At 36.7% G+C, this 13,419-nt stretch overlaps 1 protein-coding gene across 3 annotated transcripts in view; it reads right to left on the bottom strand.

Moving 5' to 3' along the window:
• The window catches only part of SCLT1 (sodium channel and clathrin linker 1), a 224,926-nt gene that overhangs the window by 201,129 nt on the left and 10,378 nt on the right, over positions 1–13,419 (bottom strand). For all 3 annotated transcript variants that reach the window (XR_010322005.1, XM_010590552.3, XM_064285323.1), the window contains exon 2: positions 3,069–3,136. Coding sequence is in view for 2 of the 3 variants with exons in the window: in XM_010590552.3 (XP_010588854.1) it covers positions 3,069–3,136 (68 nt within the window). In the remaining variant the exon portion in view is untranslated. The remainder of the gene's footprint in view (positions 1–3,068; positions 3,137–13,419) is intronic.

The following is a 13,419-nucleotide window of genomic DNA, read 5'->3' as shown; positions in this document are numbered from 1 at the left end:
ACATATACAAACACACGCAAAAAAAAAAACCCAAGAAAGACAACTAAAAATAACTCTTAATGAATCATTGAAGAAACCAGTTGTTATTTAAAATGTTTTTGGTATGTTACATACAATCATAAAGAAGGGAAAAGATTTTTTGAAAGATGAACGAATTGTAAAACTATAATGAAACATATATTAAATACACAAGCTATTCAACATACTGGAAGGCTCAAATTTTCAGTTTCTGTCCACATAAACTATGTATAATTACTTATTGCAAAATGTAACATGTACTTCCCTAATAAACTATAGTCTACAAAATGGTTATCTTAAGGCAATTCATTTACCTTGATCCAAACGAACCTGAATGATGATTATGTAGTAATACCACTAATGAGTTTTAACCATCACATATAATACAGTTTCTGTAGACAATAATGTTTTAAGTTCCAACTTAAAATATAAGAAATAAATATCAAACTCCTGCAGCTTTATTCTTCCAATATTAGAAAAAGTTCTCAAGAAGTACGGTCATTTAACACAAATATTGGAATTTTATGGTACATAGTGTGAGGCGACAGGAGGGTGTTGCACTGGCACTTTACCTTGAAAAAATAAAACTTAAAAAGTGTGAACAACTTGTTTTTCCCAAACTGATCATGACTTTTCACACCTCCATGACTTCCATGGTATTTGGCAGACAGAGCTCAAATAATATTAGAAGATGGATAAGTGGGAGAGAAGAGAGAAAAGAATATACATAGTCATTTCATTAACTCAAAAAATATTTATTGAGCACTTAAGAACCCTTTTAGGCATGTTGGGATACATAGCTGAACAAAAAAAGCGAAATGTAAATCTGTCAAGGACTTCTGTTGCTAGCAGCAATAATAAAAGTCACAGAGACAAAAAGTATGAGCCGGTGCTACTGGATCCCACATGCCCTTTGATGATAGAGTCCTATTTCTATGTCTTCCTTTGCTATAAAACAAGCAGAAAAAAAACCAAAATTCTCCTGAACATTTTTTTCAGAAATGAAAATAAGGTTTCCAGGGTGAAGAACTCCTAAGGGATGCACTGCACGTTGCCAAGGGTACCGGCGTTACTTGTGGATAGATTTATCCCCCACCTCCTCTCTCCCTACTGCAAACCATGCAGTGAAAGGCAAGTCCTGTGGGAATGTGGCTCTTGAGACAGCAACAGGTTCTGCGGAAGAGATGCAGGACTGCAGAGAAATCTCAGGCAGTAACAATATGCAACCATCAAGAATAAGAGATGGGAACCAAGATCTGATTGTACGATTTCAAGAACAGTACATGTAAAAGAAGAAGGTGCACTTTCAGAGAATTAAAGGAGCTACAATTTTACCAAACAGTATTCTGTTAATAAAGGAAGACTCATCCCTCCATGATCTGCCACTCTCAGGCTTTCCTTAATTACAATCACAATGCATAACGCAGGTGCATCTGAAGGGCTGTCTGGAATCATTGCTATGGTATTTGGTAAAGCCATCTTTCATAATCAAGCCAGCCACACCTTCCAGCAGATGCTGCAATATCATGCCCAGTGGTCTTTTGGGCTTTAAAATCAATTTTTTGTTTGAGTCTCCTTCCAGGCCTGTGCTATGAGACAATAAAAAGAAGCAAAAGAACCTAAGAATATAGGCAACACTTAGAGGCTGTTAGATTATAAAAGATTCTCTATCGCCTAGACGACCACAGTTCTTAGTTAAACATGCATAACAAAATATTATTAAAAAAAATTGTGGTTAACATACTGAATACTGAATTGACAGTTATAAGACCCTTTGGACTCTGAGTCTGGTCTTGGGAAGGAAAAACACATAACAGTAGGCTAAATGCTGGGTATAGTACATTGAAGAAAATAAAAGGATAAGTATACTCGATCTAAGCAGAGAGTTTATTCAACTTCTTTCTTTTCTAACATCTTAAAAACAGTTTCAGTTCTACTTACAAAATTCATTTATGTCAAAAGCAGAACACCCCCTTACTGCTTCAGTAGAGAGCCATCACTAATCTAGGAGCCATTGTTTTTCTTTTAGTATTCTGTAACTCAGGATCTAGCAGTAAGTATATACATTATTGGTTAAAAAATTTTTAAACACATTAAATGATAAAGAAATATTTTAAAAATGCCATATATTATTCACTGTTTCCAGTCAGTTTATGCTTTTGTCATAATTTATGATGATTCAGAAACTAAAGCATACAATTGGATCTATCTTGAGAAAGAATTTTAAGATGTCTCAAAACTTAAATAAATTTTCATTCTGAAACTCAGACGTTTTAAGATCATAATATGTAAGCTCTAATTCTGTGGGGAGAAAATTTTATATTGCCAAAGAAATTTACGTTCATTAAGAAAAAGCAACTTTTCTGCTTACTGGAATCAAAGTTGTAATCAAAATTTGAAAGTGCCTGTCTTAGTTATCTAGTACTGCTATAACAAAAATACCACAAGCGGATGGCTTTAACAAAGAGAAATTTATTTTCTCACAGTCTAGGAGACTAGAAGTCTGAATTCATGATGCCAGCTCCAGGGAGAGGCTTTCTCCCTCTGTCAGCTCTGGGGAAAGGTCCTTGTTATCCACCTTCCCTGGACTAGAGCTTCTCAGTGCAGGGACCCCGGGTCCAAAGGACATGCTCTTCTCCTGGCACTACTTTCTTGGTGGTATGAGGTCCCCCATGTCTCTCTGGTCACTTTTCTCTTTTATATCTCAAAAGAGGCTGGCTCAGGACACAACCTCATCTTGTAGATTGAGTCCTGCTTCACGATCATAACTGCCACTAATTCCATCTCATCAACATCATAGAGATAGGATTTACAACACACAGGAAAATCACATCAGATGACAAAATGGTAGACGGTCACACAATACTGGGAATCATGGCCTACCCAAGTTGACAAATGTTTTTGGAGGACACAATTCAATCCATAGCAGTGCTGTAGGCAACTTCACATAAGAATAATCCTACATAGAATTTATTCTATATTCATAGTTATGTAGATATATTTACAACTAAATTTGAACTACATTATTAGACCTTATTTAATTTACATACCTGCACAGATGAATATTTAGAAAAATTTTCCATTTGATACCGCCTGAGAACTGCATTTAGTCTCTGATCTGAAACAAAGAAAACAATCAACTTGTAGTTCATTGGGTAATGTTCAATTTGTTAAAATTAGAGATATAGTAATTATTATTTAATGTATACTATGTAAAACCTCTAGTCTCCAGTGCTTTTCAAAATAAAATGAATCACCAGTTTCAACATACCATTTTAGAGCTTCAAGAAGTGCTTTATACACTTAACCCAAAAAAGTCCTGCCACTGGGAAACAGAACAGCTGAAAAGAATTAACTTTTCTGATTTAATAAACTTGAATTCTCCAACTCTCTTGACTTATTCTTCAGGTTGGTAGAGTCAAAAAATAGTCTCCACATTTTTTTCATTCCTGTTACTAGAATAAACTAGGTTATCGTTCAAAAAATTAGAAAGATAAGCTCTAGCCATGTTACATAGAATTTTTAAGATCTTCTGAAACTCTCTTCCAGGACAAACTCTCATATAGAGGAGAAACTACAGGGTAGAGAATCCAAATTAAGCTGGGGAGGGCAATACCGGCAACAGAAAAAGAAGGTCCAGAACAGACCAAGAGCTCTCAGTAAGAATAAGAACCTATTTTTGTTCATATCAACAAACATACATAGGACAAAACACCCAGCAACTGCATAATACACATTTTTGTCATGATCACATGAATCACTTAAAGTTGATAATTTGCTGTCAATAGAGGAAGTCTCAAAACATTCCAAAGGACTGAAGCCATACAGAGTACGTTGTCTGGCATTAGCACAATTCAGTTAGAATAAAAAAAGAAAAAGTAAAGGGAAAATCCCATATGTCTGTAAGTTAAAAAATCACTTTTAAATAACCCATGGGTCTTAGAACGAATTACAAAACAAATTTAGAAGTATTTCAAACTGAATGATGATGAAAATGTGATACCTCAAAACTTGCTTAAAGAGAAATTTACAGCTTTACTTGCCTATACTAGGAAGTATAACATTCTCAGTTATAGCATAATATCCATACATCTACAAGGAAGGCCAGTTAATAAAACTATTATGCAAATTTATACACCAACCACTAAGGCCAAAGATGAAGAAATTGAAGATTTTTACTAACTTCTCCAGTCTGAAATTGATCAAACATGCAAGCAAGATGTATTAATAATTACTGATGATTGCAATTTGAAAGCTGGAAACAAAGGAGGAGGATCAGTAGTTGGAAAACATGATGTTGGTGACAGAAACAACACCAGAGATCACATTATAGAATTTTGTAAGACGGTCGACTTATTCATTGCAAACACTTTTTTCAACAACATAAATGGCAACTATACATGTGGACCTTGCTGATAGAATACATAGAAATCAAATCAACTACATCTGTGAGAATAGAAGATGAAGAAGCTCAATATCATCAGTCTGAACAAGGCCAGGGGCTGACTGCTGAACAGACCATCAATTGCTCATATGCATTCAAGATGAAGTTGAAGAAAATTCAAACAAGTCCAGGAGAGCTAAAGTATGACCTTGAGTATATCTCACCTGAATTTACAGATGATCTCAAGAATAGATTAGATACATTGAACACTAATGACCGAAGACCAGACAAGTTATAGGACGACATCAAGGATATCACACATGAAGAAAGAAAAAGGTCATTAAAAAGACAGAAAAAAAAAAAAAAATGGATGTTAGAAACTTGCTCTTAAACCTAGAGTAGCTAAAGCAAAAAAAAAGAAATGACAAAGTAAAAAGAGCTGAATAGAAGGTTTCAAAGCGCAGCTCGAAAGACAGGGTAATGTAGTAAAATGTGCAAAGACCAGGAGTTAGAAAACCAAAAGGGAAGAACATGCTCGACATTTCTCAAGCTGAAAGAACTGGAAAAAAAAAATTCATGCCTGGAGTTGCAATACTGAAAATTTCTACGGGCAAAAAACTGAAGCATGCAAGAAGCATCAAAAGGAGATGGAAGGAGTATACAGAGTCACTATACCAAATAGAACTAATTGACATTCAGCCATTTCACGAGGTGGTATATGATCAAGAACCAGTGGTATTGAAGGAGGAAGCCCAAGCCACACTGAAGGCATTGGTGAAAAACAAGGTGCCAGGAATGGATGGAATACTGATTGAGATGTTTCAACAAACAGTTGCAACACTGGAAACATTAACTTGTCTATGCCAAGAAATTTGGAAGACAGCTAGCTACCTGGCTAACAGGCTGGAAGAAACTCATATTTGTGCCCATTCCAAAGAAAGGTGATCCATTCAAATTCACACACACACACACACACACACACACACAGACCAGGCTTGTTGCTCTGACAGAGAAACCTTGGCAGTATAGCCCCAAATACCCTCTTAACTTAGTACTAAAGTCACTCCTGAGGTTCACCTTTTACCAAAGATTAGACAGGTCTATAAGGCCAACAATAACATACCTGAGGGACATGTTTCATAGTTCAATCATGTATGTGAGAATAATGGGCAAACCAGTCCAAAAGCAAGGACAAGAAGACAGGAAGGGACAGGAAAACTGGACAAATGGAAACAGGGAACCTGGGGTGGAGAAGGGGAGAACGTTGACATATTGCGGGGTTTGCAACCAATGTCACAAAACAATTTGCATATTAACTGCTTAATGAGAAACTACTTTACTCTGTAAACTGTCACCTAAATCATAATTAAAAAAAAAAAAAGTGATCCAGCAGAATGCAAAAATTATCAAACAATATCATTAATACAACATGCAACTAAAATTAGGCTGAAGATAATTCAAAAATGATTGCAGCAGTACATCCACAGGAAACTGCCAGAAATACAAGCCTGATTCAGAAGAGGACTTGGAACAAGGGATATCATTGCTGATGTCAGATAGATCTTGGCTGAAAGCAGAGAATTCCAGAAAGACGCTTACCTATGTTTTATTGACTATCCAAAAGCACTTGACTATGTGGATCATAACAAATTATAGATAACACTGAGAAGACTGGGAATTCCAGAATATTTAATCGTGTGGATATGGAATCTGTACATAGGCCAAGAGCCACTTGTTCGAACACACTAAGGGGATACTACATGGTTTAAAATCAGGAAAGGTGTGCATCAGGGTTGTATCCTTTCACCATACTTATTCGATCTGTGTGCTGAGCAAATACTCTGAGAAACTGGACCACATGAAGAAGAACATGGCATCGGGATGAGAGGAAGACTCATTAACAACCTGTGATATGCAGATAACTCAACCTTGTTTGCTGAAAGTGAAGGGGATTTGAAGCACTTACTGATGAAGATCAAAGACTATAGCCATCAGTATGGGTTACAACTCAAAGAAAACAAAAATGCTCATAATCGGACCAATAAGCAACATCAAAAAAAATGGAAAAGAGATTGAAGTTGTCCAGGATTTCATTTTACTTGGATCCACAATTAACGCCCATGGAAGCAGCAGTCAAGAAATCAAATGATGTATTGCATTGGGCGAATCTGCTCTTTCAAGTGTTAAAAAGTGAAGATGTCACTTTGAGAACTAAGGTTTACCTGACCCAAGCCATGGTATTTTCAATCATCTCATATGCATGGGAAAGCTGGAATATAAATAAGGAAGATCAAAGAAGAGTTGATGTATTTGAATTGTGGTGTTGGTGAAAAATATTAAACATACCACATATGGTCAGAAGAACCAACAAATCTGTCTTGAAATAAGTACAGCCAGAATACTACTTAGAAGCGAGGACAGTGAGACTTCATCTAACTTACTTTTTACATGTTATCAGGAGGAGCCAAAAGACATCATGCTTTGTAACACAGAGGGTCAGTGAAAAAGAGGAATATCCTCAACGAGATGAAATGACACAGTGGCTGCAACAAAATGGACACAGCAACAATTGTGAGAATGGCTCAAGACCATGCAGTGTTTTGTTCTGTTGTGCAGGGGGTCACAATGAGTTGGAACTGACTCGACGGCACCTAACAACAGCAAAAAATGAGCTAAGAACCCATCCCACAAAATCCAAAAAATAACAGTAAATTGAACGCAAAGAAAATTGAGCGAAGGAATAATAGATAGCCCTAGAAAATTAAGATACAAAAAAGGAGGATCAACAAATATGATCACCTCAATAGTTGTAAAAGAAGCATCTGATAAAATTCAAGATATATTCATGATAAAGCCTTAGCAAAGTAGGAATAGAAAAGAACTTCCTTAGTATGATAATGGTTATCTACATAAAACACACAGCAAACACTATACTTAAAGGTGAAAAGTACTGAAAACTTTCCCTTGCAAATTGGGAATTACACAAGGATAAATTGTCATGACATTTATTCAACAGTTTATTGGAGGTTTAAGGTAATGTAATAAACAGCCTTGGTGGCGCTGTGGTTAAAGCATTCAACTGCTAACCAAAAGGCTTGTGGCTCACAAGTTTTTAAGACCCCAGATGTTACTCACCAAACTAGGGTGTAGAACATAAACTTTATGAACTATGTGATACCAACTGACTGACTTGTCCCATGAGACTATGGTCCTAAGCCTTCAAACCCAGTGAACCAATCTCACAATTGTTATAATGTTATAATATGTTTCAAGGACTCATCATTATTCTTTATAACTACGTATGTATTCCATGTATTCCATTGTATGTATGTACCACAATTTGTTTATCCATTCATACATTGATGGGCACTTAGGATGTTTCCATCTTTTTGCTATTGTGAATAATGCTGCAATGAACATAGGTGTGCATATGCTTATTCATGTCACTGCTCTTAAATGTCTAGGAGTAGAATTGCTGGATGATACACAGGTAAATTCTTAGAATCAATAAATAAGCACAGCAAGGTTGCTAGACACAAGTTCAATATACAAAAATTAGATATATTTCTTTACATTTATATGCTGGCCATGTAAAGTTAAAAAATAATACTTCTTAAAAATACCATTTACAATAGCAATGCCTAGGAACAAGTCTAACACGAGACGTGTAAAACTTTTACACAAAAAACTATGAAACATTATAAGGATATATGAAAGACTTGAATAAGTGGAAAGAGATACTCATGGTTTTTTTTGATGTTGAAGTTAGTTGCTGCTGAGTTGATTTCGACTCTTTGTGATCCTATGTGTGCAGAGCAGAACTGCTCCACCGGGTTTTCAAAACTGTGACCTTTTGAAAGCAGATCAACTGGCCTGTTTTCCCAGGTGCCTCTTGATGGTTCAAATGGCCAACCTTTTGGTTAGTAGTTGAGCACTTAACCATTTGTGCCACCCAGGGACTGCTACTCATAGTTTAGAAGGGTCAATATTGTACAGATGTCAGTTCTTCCCAAATTGATCTACAGATTTCAATGCAATCCCAAATAATACTCCAAAAGAGTATATTATGGAACTTGAAAAGCTGATTCTAAAATATGGACAAAAATGCAAAGAGAAGAGCCAAGACACTTTTGGAAAAGATAAACCAGGGAGGACAATTTGCTCTACCAGATATCAAGATTTATTACAAAGTGGCAGTAATTTAGATAGGGTCGGTGTAAAAGAATAAACAAAACTGACCAACAGAAGAGAATCCAAAATCCAGAAACATACATGAGTGACTGAATTATGACTAAAAGGGCACTCATTCCAGAGCAATGGGGAAAGGACAATCTTTTTGTAAGTGATCTGGGTCAACTAGATAGCTTCATGGAAAAGAATGAAACGCTATTTACAAAAAACAATTCTAGGTAGATTGCATACCTTAACGTAAGTGTCGAAACAATTACATTTTTAGAACATGACTAAGAGAATATCTTTATGACCTTAGAGTAGGGAAAGAATTTTTAATCAGGACACAAAACACACTAACCATAAAAGAAAAGACTGATAAACTAGGTTACATTAAAATTACGAACTTCTGTTCATTAAAAAGAGATAGCAAAGAGAGTAAAAATGCAAGCCGTAGACAGGGAGGAAATATCTCTAACACATTTAACTGACAAAGGACATGTCCCGGATATACAAAGAACTTTTATCAATTAAAAAGCAGACAAACCTATAGAAAAATGGTAACAAGATTTGAATGGACACTTCACAAAAAGGATATCCTGGTGGCCAATAAATATAGAAGACCTAATCAGCCTTATTAGGCATCAAGAAATTACAAATTAAAATTATAATAAAATGAACAGTTAAAATTAAATAACAAGTGTTAGTGAGAATGTGGAATAAATCAAACTCCCAAACATTGCTGGTGAGTGTGTAAATTAGTACAACTTTAATTAAACACGTACATAATTCCTAGGCATATATCCAAGCAAAATGTGCGTACTTTGAGCACCAAAGGCAATGATAAAAAACGTTGATAACAGTATTCCCAATGGCCCCCGAACTGGATACAATCCAAATATTTATCAAAAGAAGAATGGATAAATACATATCATAAGTTTAAAAACTGGAATACCCTACAGCAATGAAATGAACAAAGTGCATCTACTCGCACAATACAGATAAATCTCAAAAACATAACGTTGAACAAAAGAAGCCAAATATTGAGGGACATACAATATATGACTCCATTTACATGGAGTTCTAACATAGGAAAAACCATAGTGTAAAACTGAAGATATTGGTTATCCTTGATTATCTTTGGAGAGAAGGGAGAAGTTATGACTACAACGGGTTTTCTGAGGTGCTACTAGTGTTCTGTATCTTGACCTGTATGTGGTTATATGAATGTTCACTTTGTAATAATTCACTGAGCTTTATATTTGTTTTCTCTACCTATCCGTACATTTATACATAAACAATACATATATATATACACATATATATACATATATACATACACACACATATGGATTCAAACTGCAGACCTTTTTTATAGCATATATATTTTATCTTGGGAGCTTCAGAGAACAGTTTCTTAAAAGTATGTATAACTTAATCGAGAAATATGACACATACATGTGATTCGGATAAAGGAACAAGTAATTACGAAGTATTAATAATGTAAAATTTTTTTCCTTCTTATTGAGTTTAAGAGGAATTATCCACAATGTGTTATTTTTACTGTGTAGTAGAGAATTTGGCCTTGCCCAATGAGAGGTCTGATCCTTGCCCTTGCGTTCTGGGAGATAATCTAGTCATACCTGACACGAGTGTCTTTGTTTAGGGAGGGAACTGTCCACAGTAATCTGAGGGTGAGGCAGGCCACATCCAACAGTTTTAGGGAGAAAGACTGACCATGTGATTTCACACGTGAGCATTGGGTTATACAGACATCAGCTGACCTGGAGACAGTTCGACTACCTTGGCAATCAATCATCCATGCCTATGTAATGAAGCCCAGGTAGAAACTCTGGACACCAAAGCTTGGTCAAACTTCCCTGGGTGGCAGTACTCCCTGTGCATTGTCACCCATTGGTATTCAGAGGTTAACATGACCCGGGGCTGATGGAAGCTTTGCCTTTGGGACCCTCCCAGACTCTGCCCTATGTGTCTCTTCCTCTGGCTGATTTTAACCTGTATCCTTTCCCTATAACAAATCATAACAGTGAGTATAATAGATTTCACTGAGATTTGTGAATCCTTCTAGCCAATTATCTATCTTAAGAGTGGTTTTGCGAAGCCCCTGAAAATGCAGTTTGTGTCAGAAGTGAGAGCAATCTTGGGAACTGTGCCCTCAAGTCTTGCAGTTCGGTTAACTCCAGGTAGCTACCCTCAGAACTTTTGAGTAGTTACTTGACACGAAACACTAAAATTTCATCACCACTATAGCCCCAGGGGAACCTTGGTGGCGTAGTGGTTAAGAGCTACAGCTGCTAACCAAAAGGTCGGCAGTTCGAATCCACCACGTGTTCCTTGGAAACCCTATGAGGCAGTTCTACTCTGTCCTATAGAGTCGCTATGAGTCGGAATCGACTTCATGGCAATGGGTTTATATCCCCAGGTTTCTGCCTATTCTTCTTCCTTCCCAGTCTCAAAAGCAGGTAAGAGTTATGGTAATGAATAATTGCAATACAAATTCCAATACAAACTTTTTTTCCTTGATAGAGTTTTCAAGTAAAAATACACTAGATCTGAGTTCTCACTAATTAAGGGTTAAAAGCCAATTACGGGTTGATAACTGGGGAAAGACATTCAATCTTTATAGACTGACTTAAATCTGGTGAAAATTTTACTTTTCTTTTTTATTCAACAAGTATTTATCTCACTGTTGTTTAATTTGCATTTCCTGGATTCCCTGTGAAATTGACATCTTTTCATATTTTTAGTGGCTTTTCAGGTTTTATTTCTGTGAATGGTACTACTCTAACCATTTTTCTATTGGCGTGAATGTATTTTTCTTTGTGAAAGATCTTTATAAATTATGGAAACTAATTAACTCTCAGTTGTATGTATTGTAAATTTATTCTCCCAATCCGTAGCTGGTCTGGTCGCTTACTGATGATGTCTTTTGTGATACCCAAGCTTTTCCTTTTAGTCTATGTATATATTTTTTCCTTTTCAGTCAAAAATATTTGTTTCTGTTGAAGAAGTCTTCCCCTATCCCAAGGTCATAAAGCCATCCTCTTTTTTTTTTTTTTTATCTTGAAAATTTAGAGAGAATTTACTCTTTCTGTCTTAGCTATTTAGCGCTGCCATAACAAAAAATACCACAAGTGGGTGGCATTAAAGAACAAGAATTAATTTTCTCACAGTTCTAGAGGTCCAAATCACGGTCTTGGCCGTGTTAATTCATCCCATGGGCCTCTCTCCTAGTTTCTGGTGTCTGTCAGCAATTCTTGGTGTTCCTTTGCTTGTAGACATGGTATCTGTCTTTCCCCTTGTGTGTCTGTCTATGCTGTTCCTTTTATAAGACACTGCTCAGAAATGATTAGGTTTAGGACCAACTCTACTCTGGTATGACCTCATCAACATGACAAAGGAAAATCCCTATTTCCAAACAAGGCTATATCTATAGGTACAGGCATCAGGACCGCTATGTTTCTTTTTGGAAGACACAATTCAATCTATAACACCTTCAATAAACCTTGAGATGATTTTTTCAATATGTTGAGAAAAGTATTTTCGTTTTTTTCCCCTATTCGCATAGCCAAGTGTCCTAGCACCATTAGCTGAATAATCTATCCTTTTCCTACTGACTTGCATTGTCTGCTGTGCGATGTTGTTGTTGTTAGGTGCCACTGAGCTGATTCCGACTCATAGCGACTGTATGTACGACAGAACAAAACACTGCCTGGCCCTGCACCATCCTCACTATTGTAATTATGCTTGAGCCCATTGTTGCAGCCACTGTGTTAATCCATCTCATTCTGGGTCCTCCTCTTTTTCACCGACCCTCTACAATTCTGGCCTTTGTCCTTGGTTTCTGTGAAGTAACCCTGGAGTAACTGAGGTGGCCTTCATCTGAAACCTCCAAGATTTGTGCTAACAAGTAGGGGGCTAGCCAGACCAGAAAATTCTCACCTGGTAGACCAATGTCAACTAACTTCAGGAGGCATGATTTAGCCTATCATGCATATGCAATGAAGGCTTAATCATAAAAGCCCTGGCCACAAAGGCTCAAGGAGCTTCCTGGTTGGCAAAGGGAGGTGATGTGCCTTTTTTGGAACAGGTAAGCTCTACGTTGGGAACCTTCCCAGACCTTGCCCATGTGTCTCTTCCTTGTGATGATACTGATTCGTATGCTTTTGCTACAATAAATCTATAATCATTAAGTATAGTACTTTCTATGAGTTCTGTGAGTTGTTCCAGTAAATTATCAAACCCAAAGAAATAGGAAGAGCCAACAGGTAAAAGTGAGGGAACCCAGGAAAGGCTCCCAGCTTGTGGCTGGCATCCTGAAGGAGTAATAGGAAACCCCAGAATCTGTAGTCAGCAGGTCAGAAGTTTGGGGTATCATGTGCAACTCCCCAAACTTGCAGCTGACAGTCTGAAGGACAACGTCCTTTTAACTTGAGGGCTTTGACTTAGCTCCAGGTGGCTAGGGGCAGAGAGGAAGAGTGCCAGAGAGAGAGTGCCACGCAAGCACCTGGTGTCAGACATAACTGAGAAGTAGGAAAGTGGGAATTTGATTAATCTTCATATTTTGGGGATTTGATTTATGTTACTTCTTATCCAGGAACCCATCCTTTTCTGTAATAAGTGTTGAAGGATGTGTGGGGCTGTTATATCCTCTTTGTTTTATTCCACTGATTTATGTATGTACTAATTTCCCAATATAATATTGATTTAATAATAAAATATTTATAATAAATCTTAATATCTGGTAAGATGAGATTTCCCAACTTGATGGTCTTTAAAACCCTCTTGGTTATTTCTCATAGATTTTAGAACCAGGTCATCACAAC

This window comes from Loxodonta africana, chromosome 5, assembly GCF_030014295.1.
Source record: "Loxodonta africana isolate mLoxAfr1 chromosome 5, mLoxAfr1.hap2, whole genome shotgun sequence".
Classification (NCBI taxonomy): Eukaryota; Metazoa; Chordata; class Mammalia; order Proboscidea; family Elephantidae; genus Loxodonta; species Loxodonta africana.
This window is presented reverse-complemented; position numbering and strand designations above follow the sequence as displayed.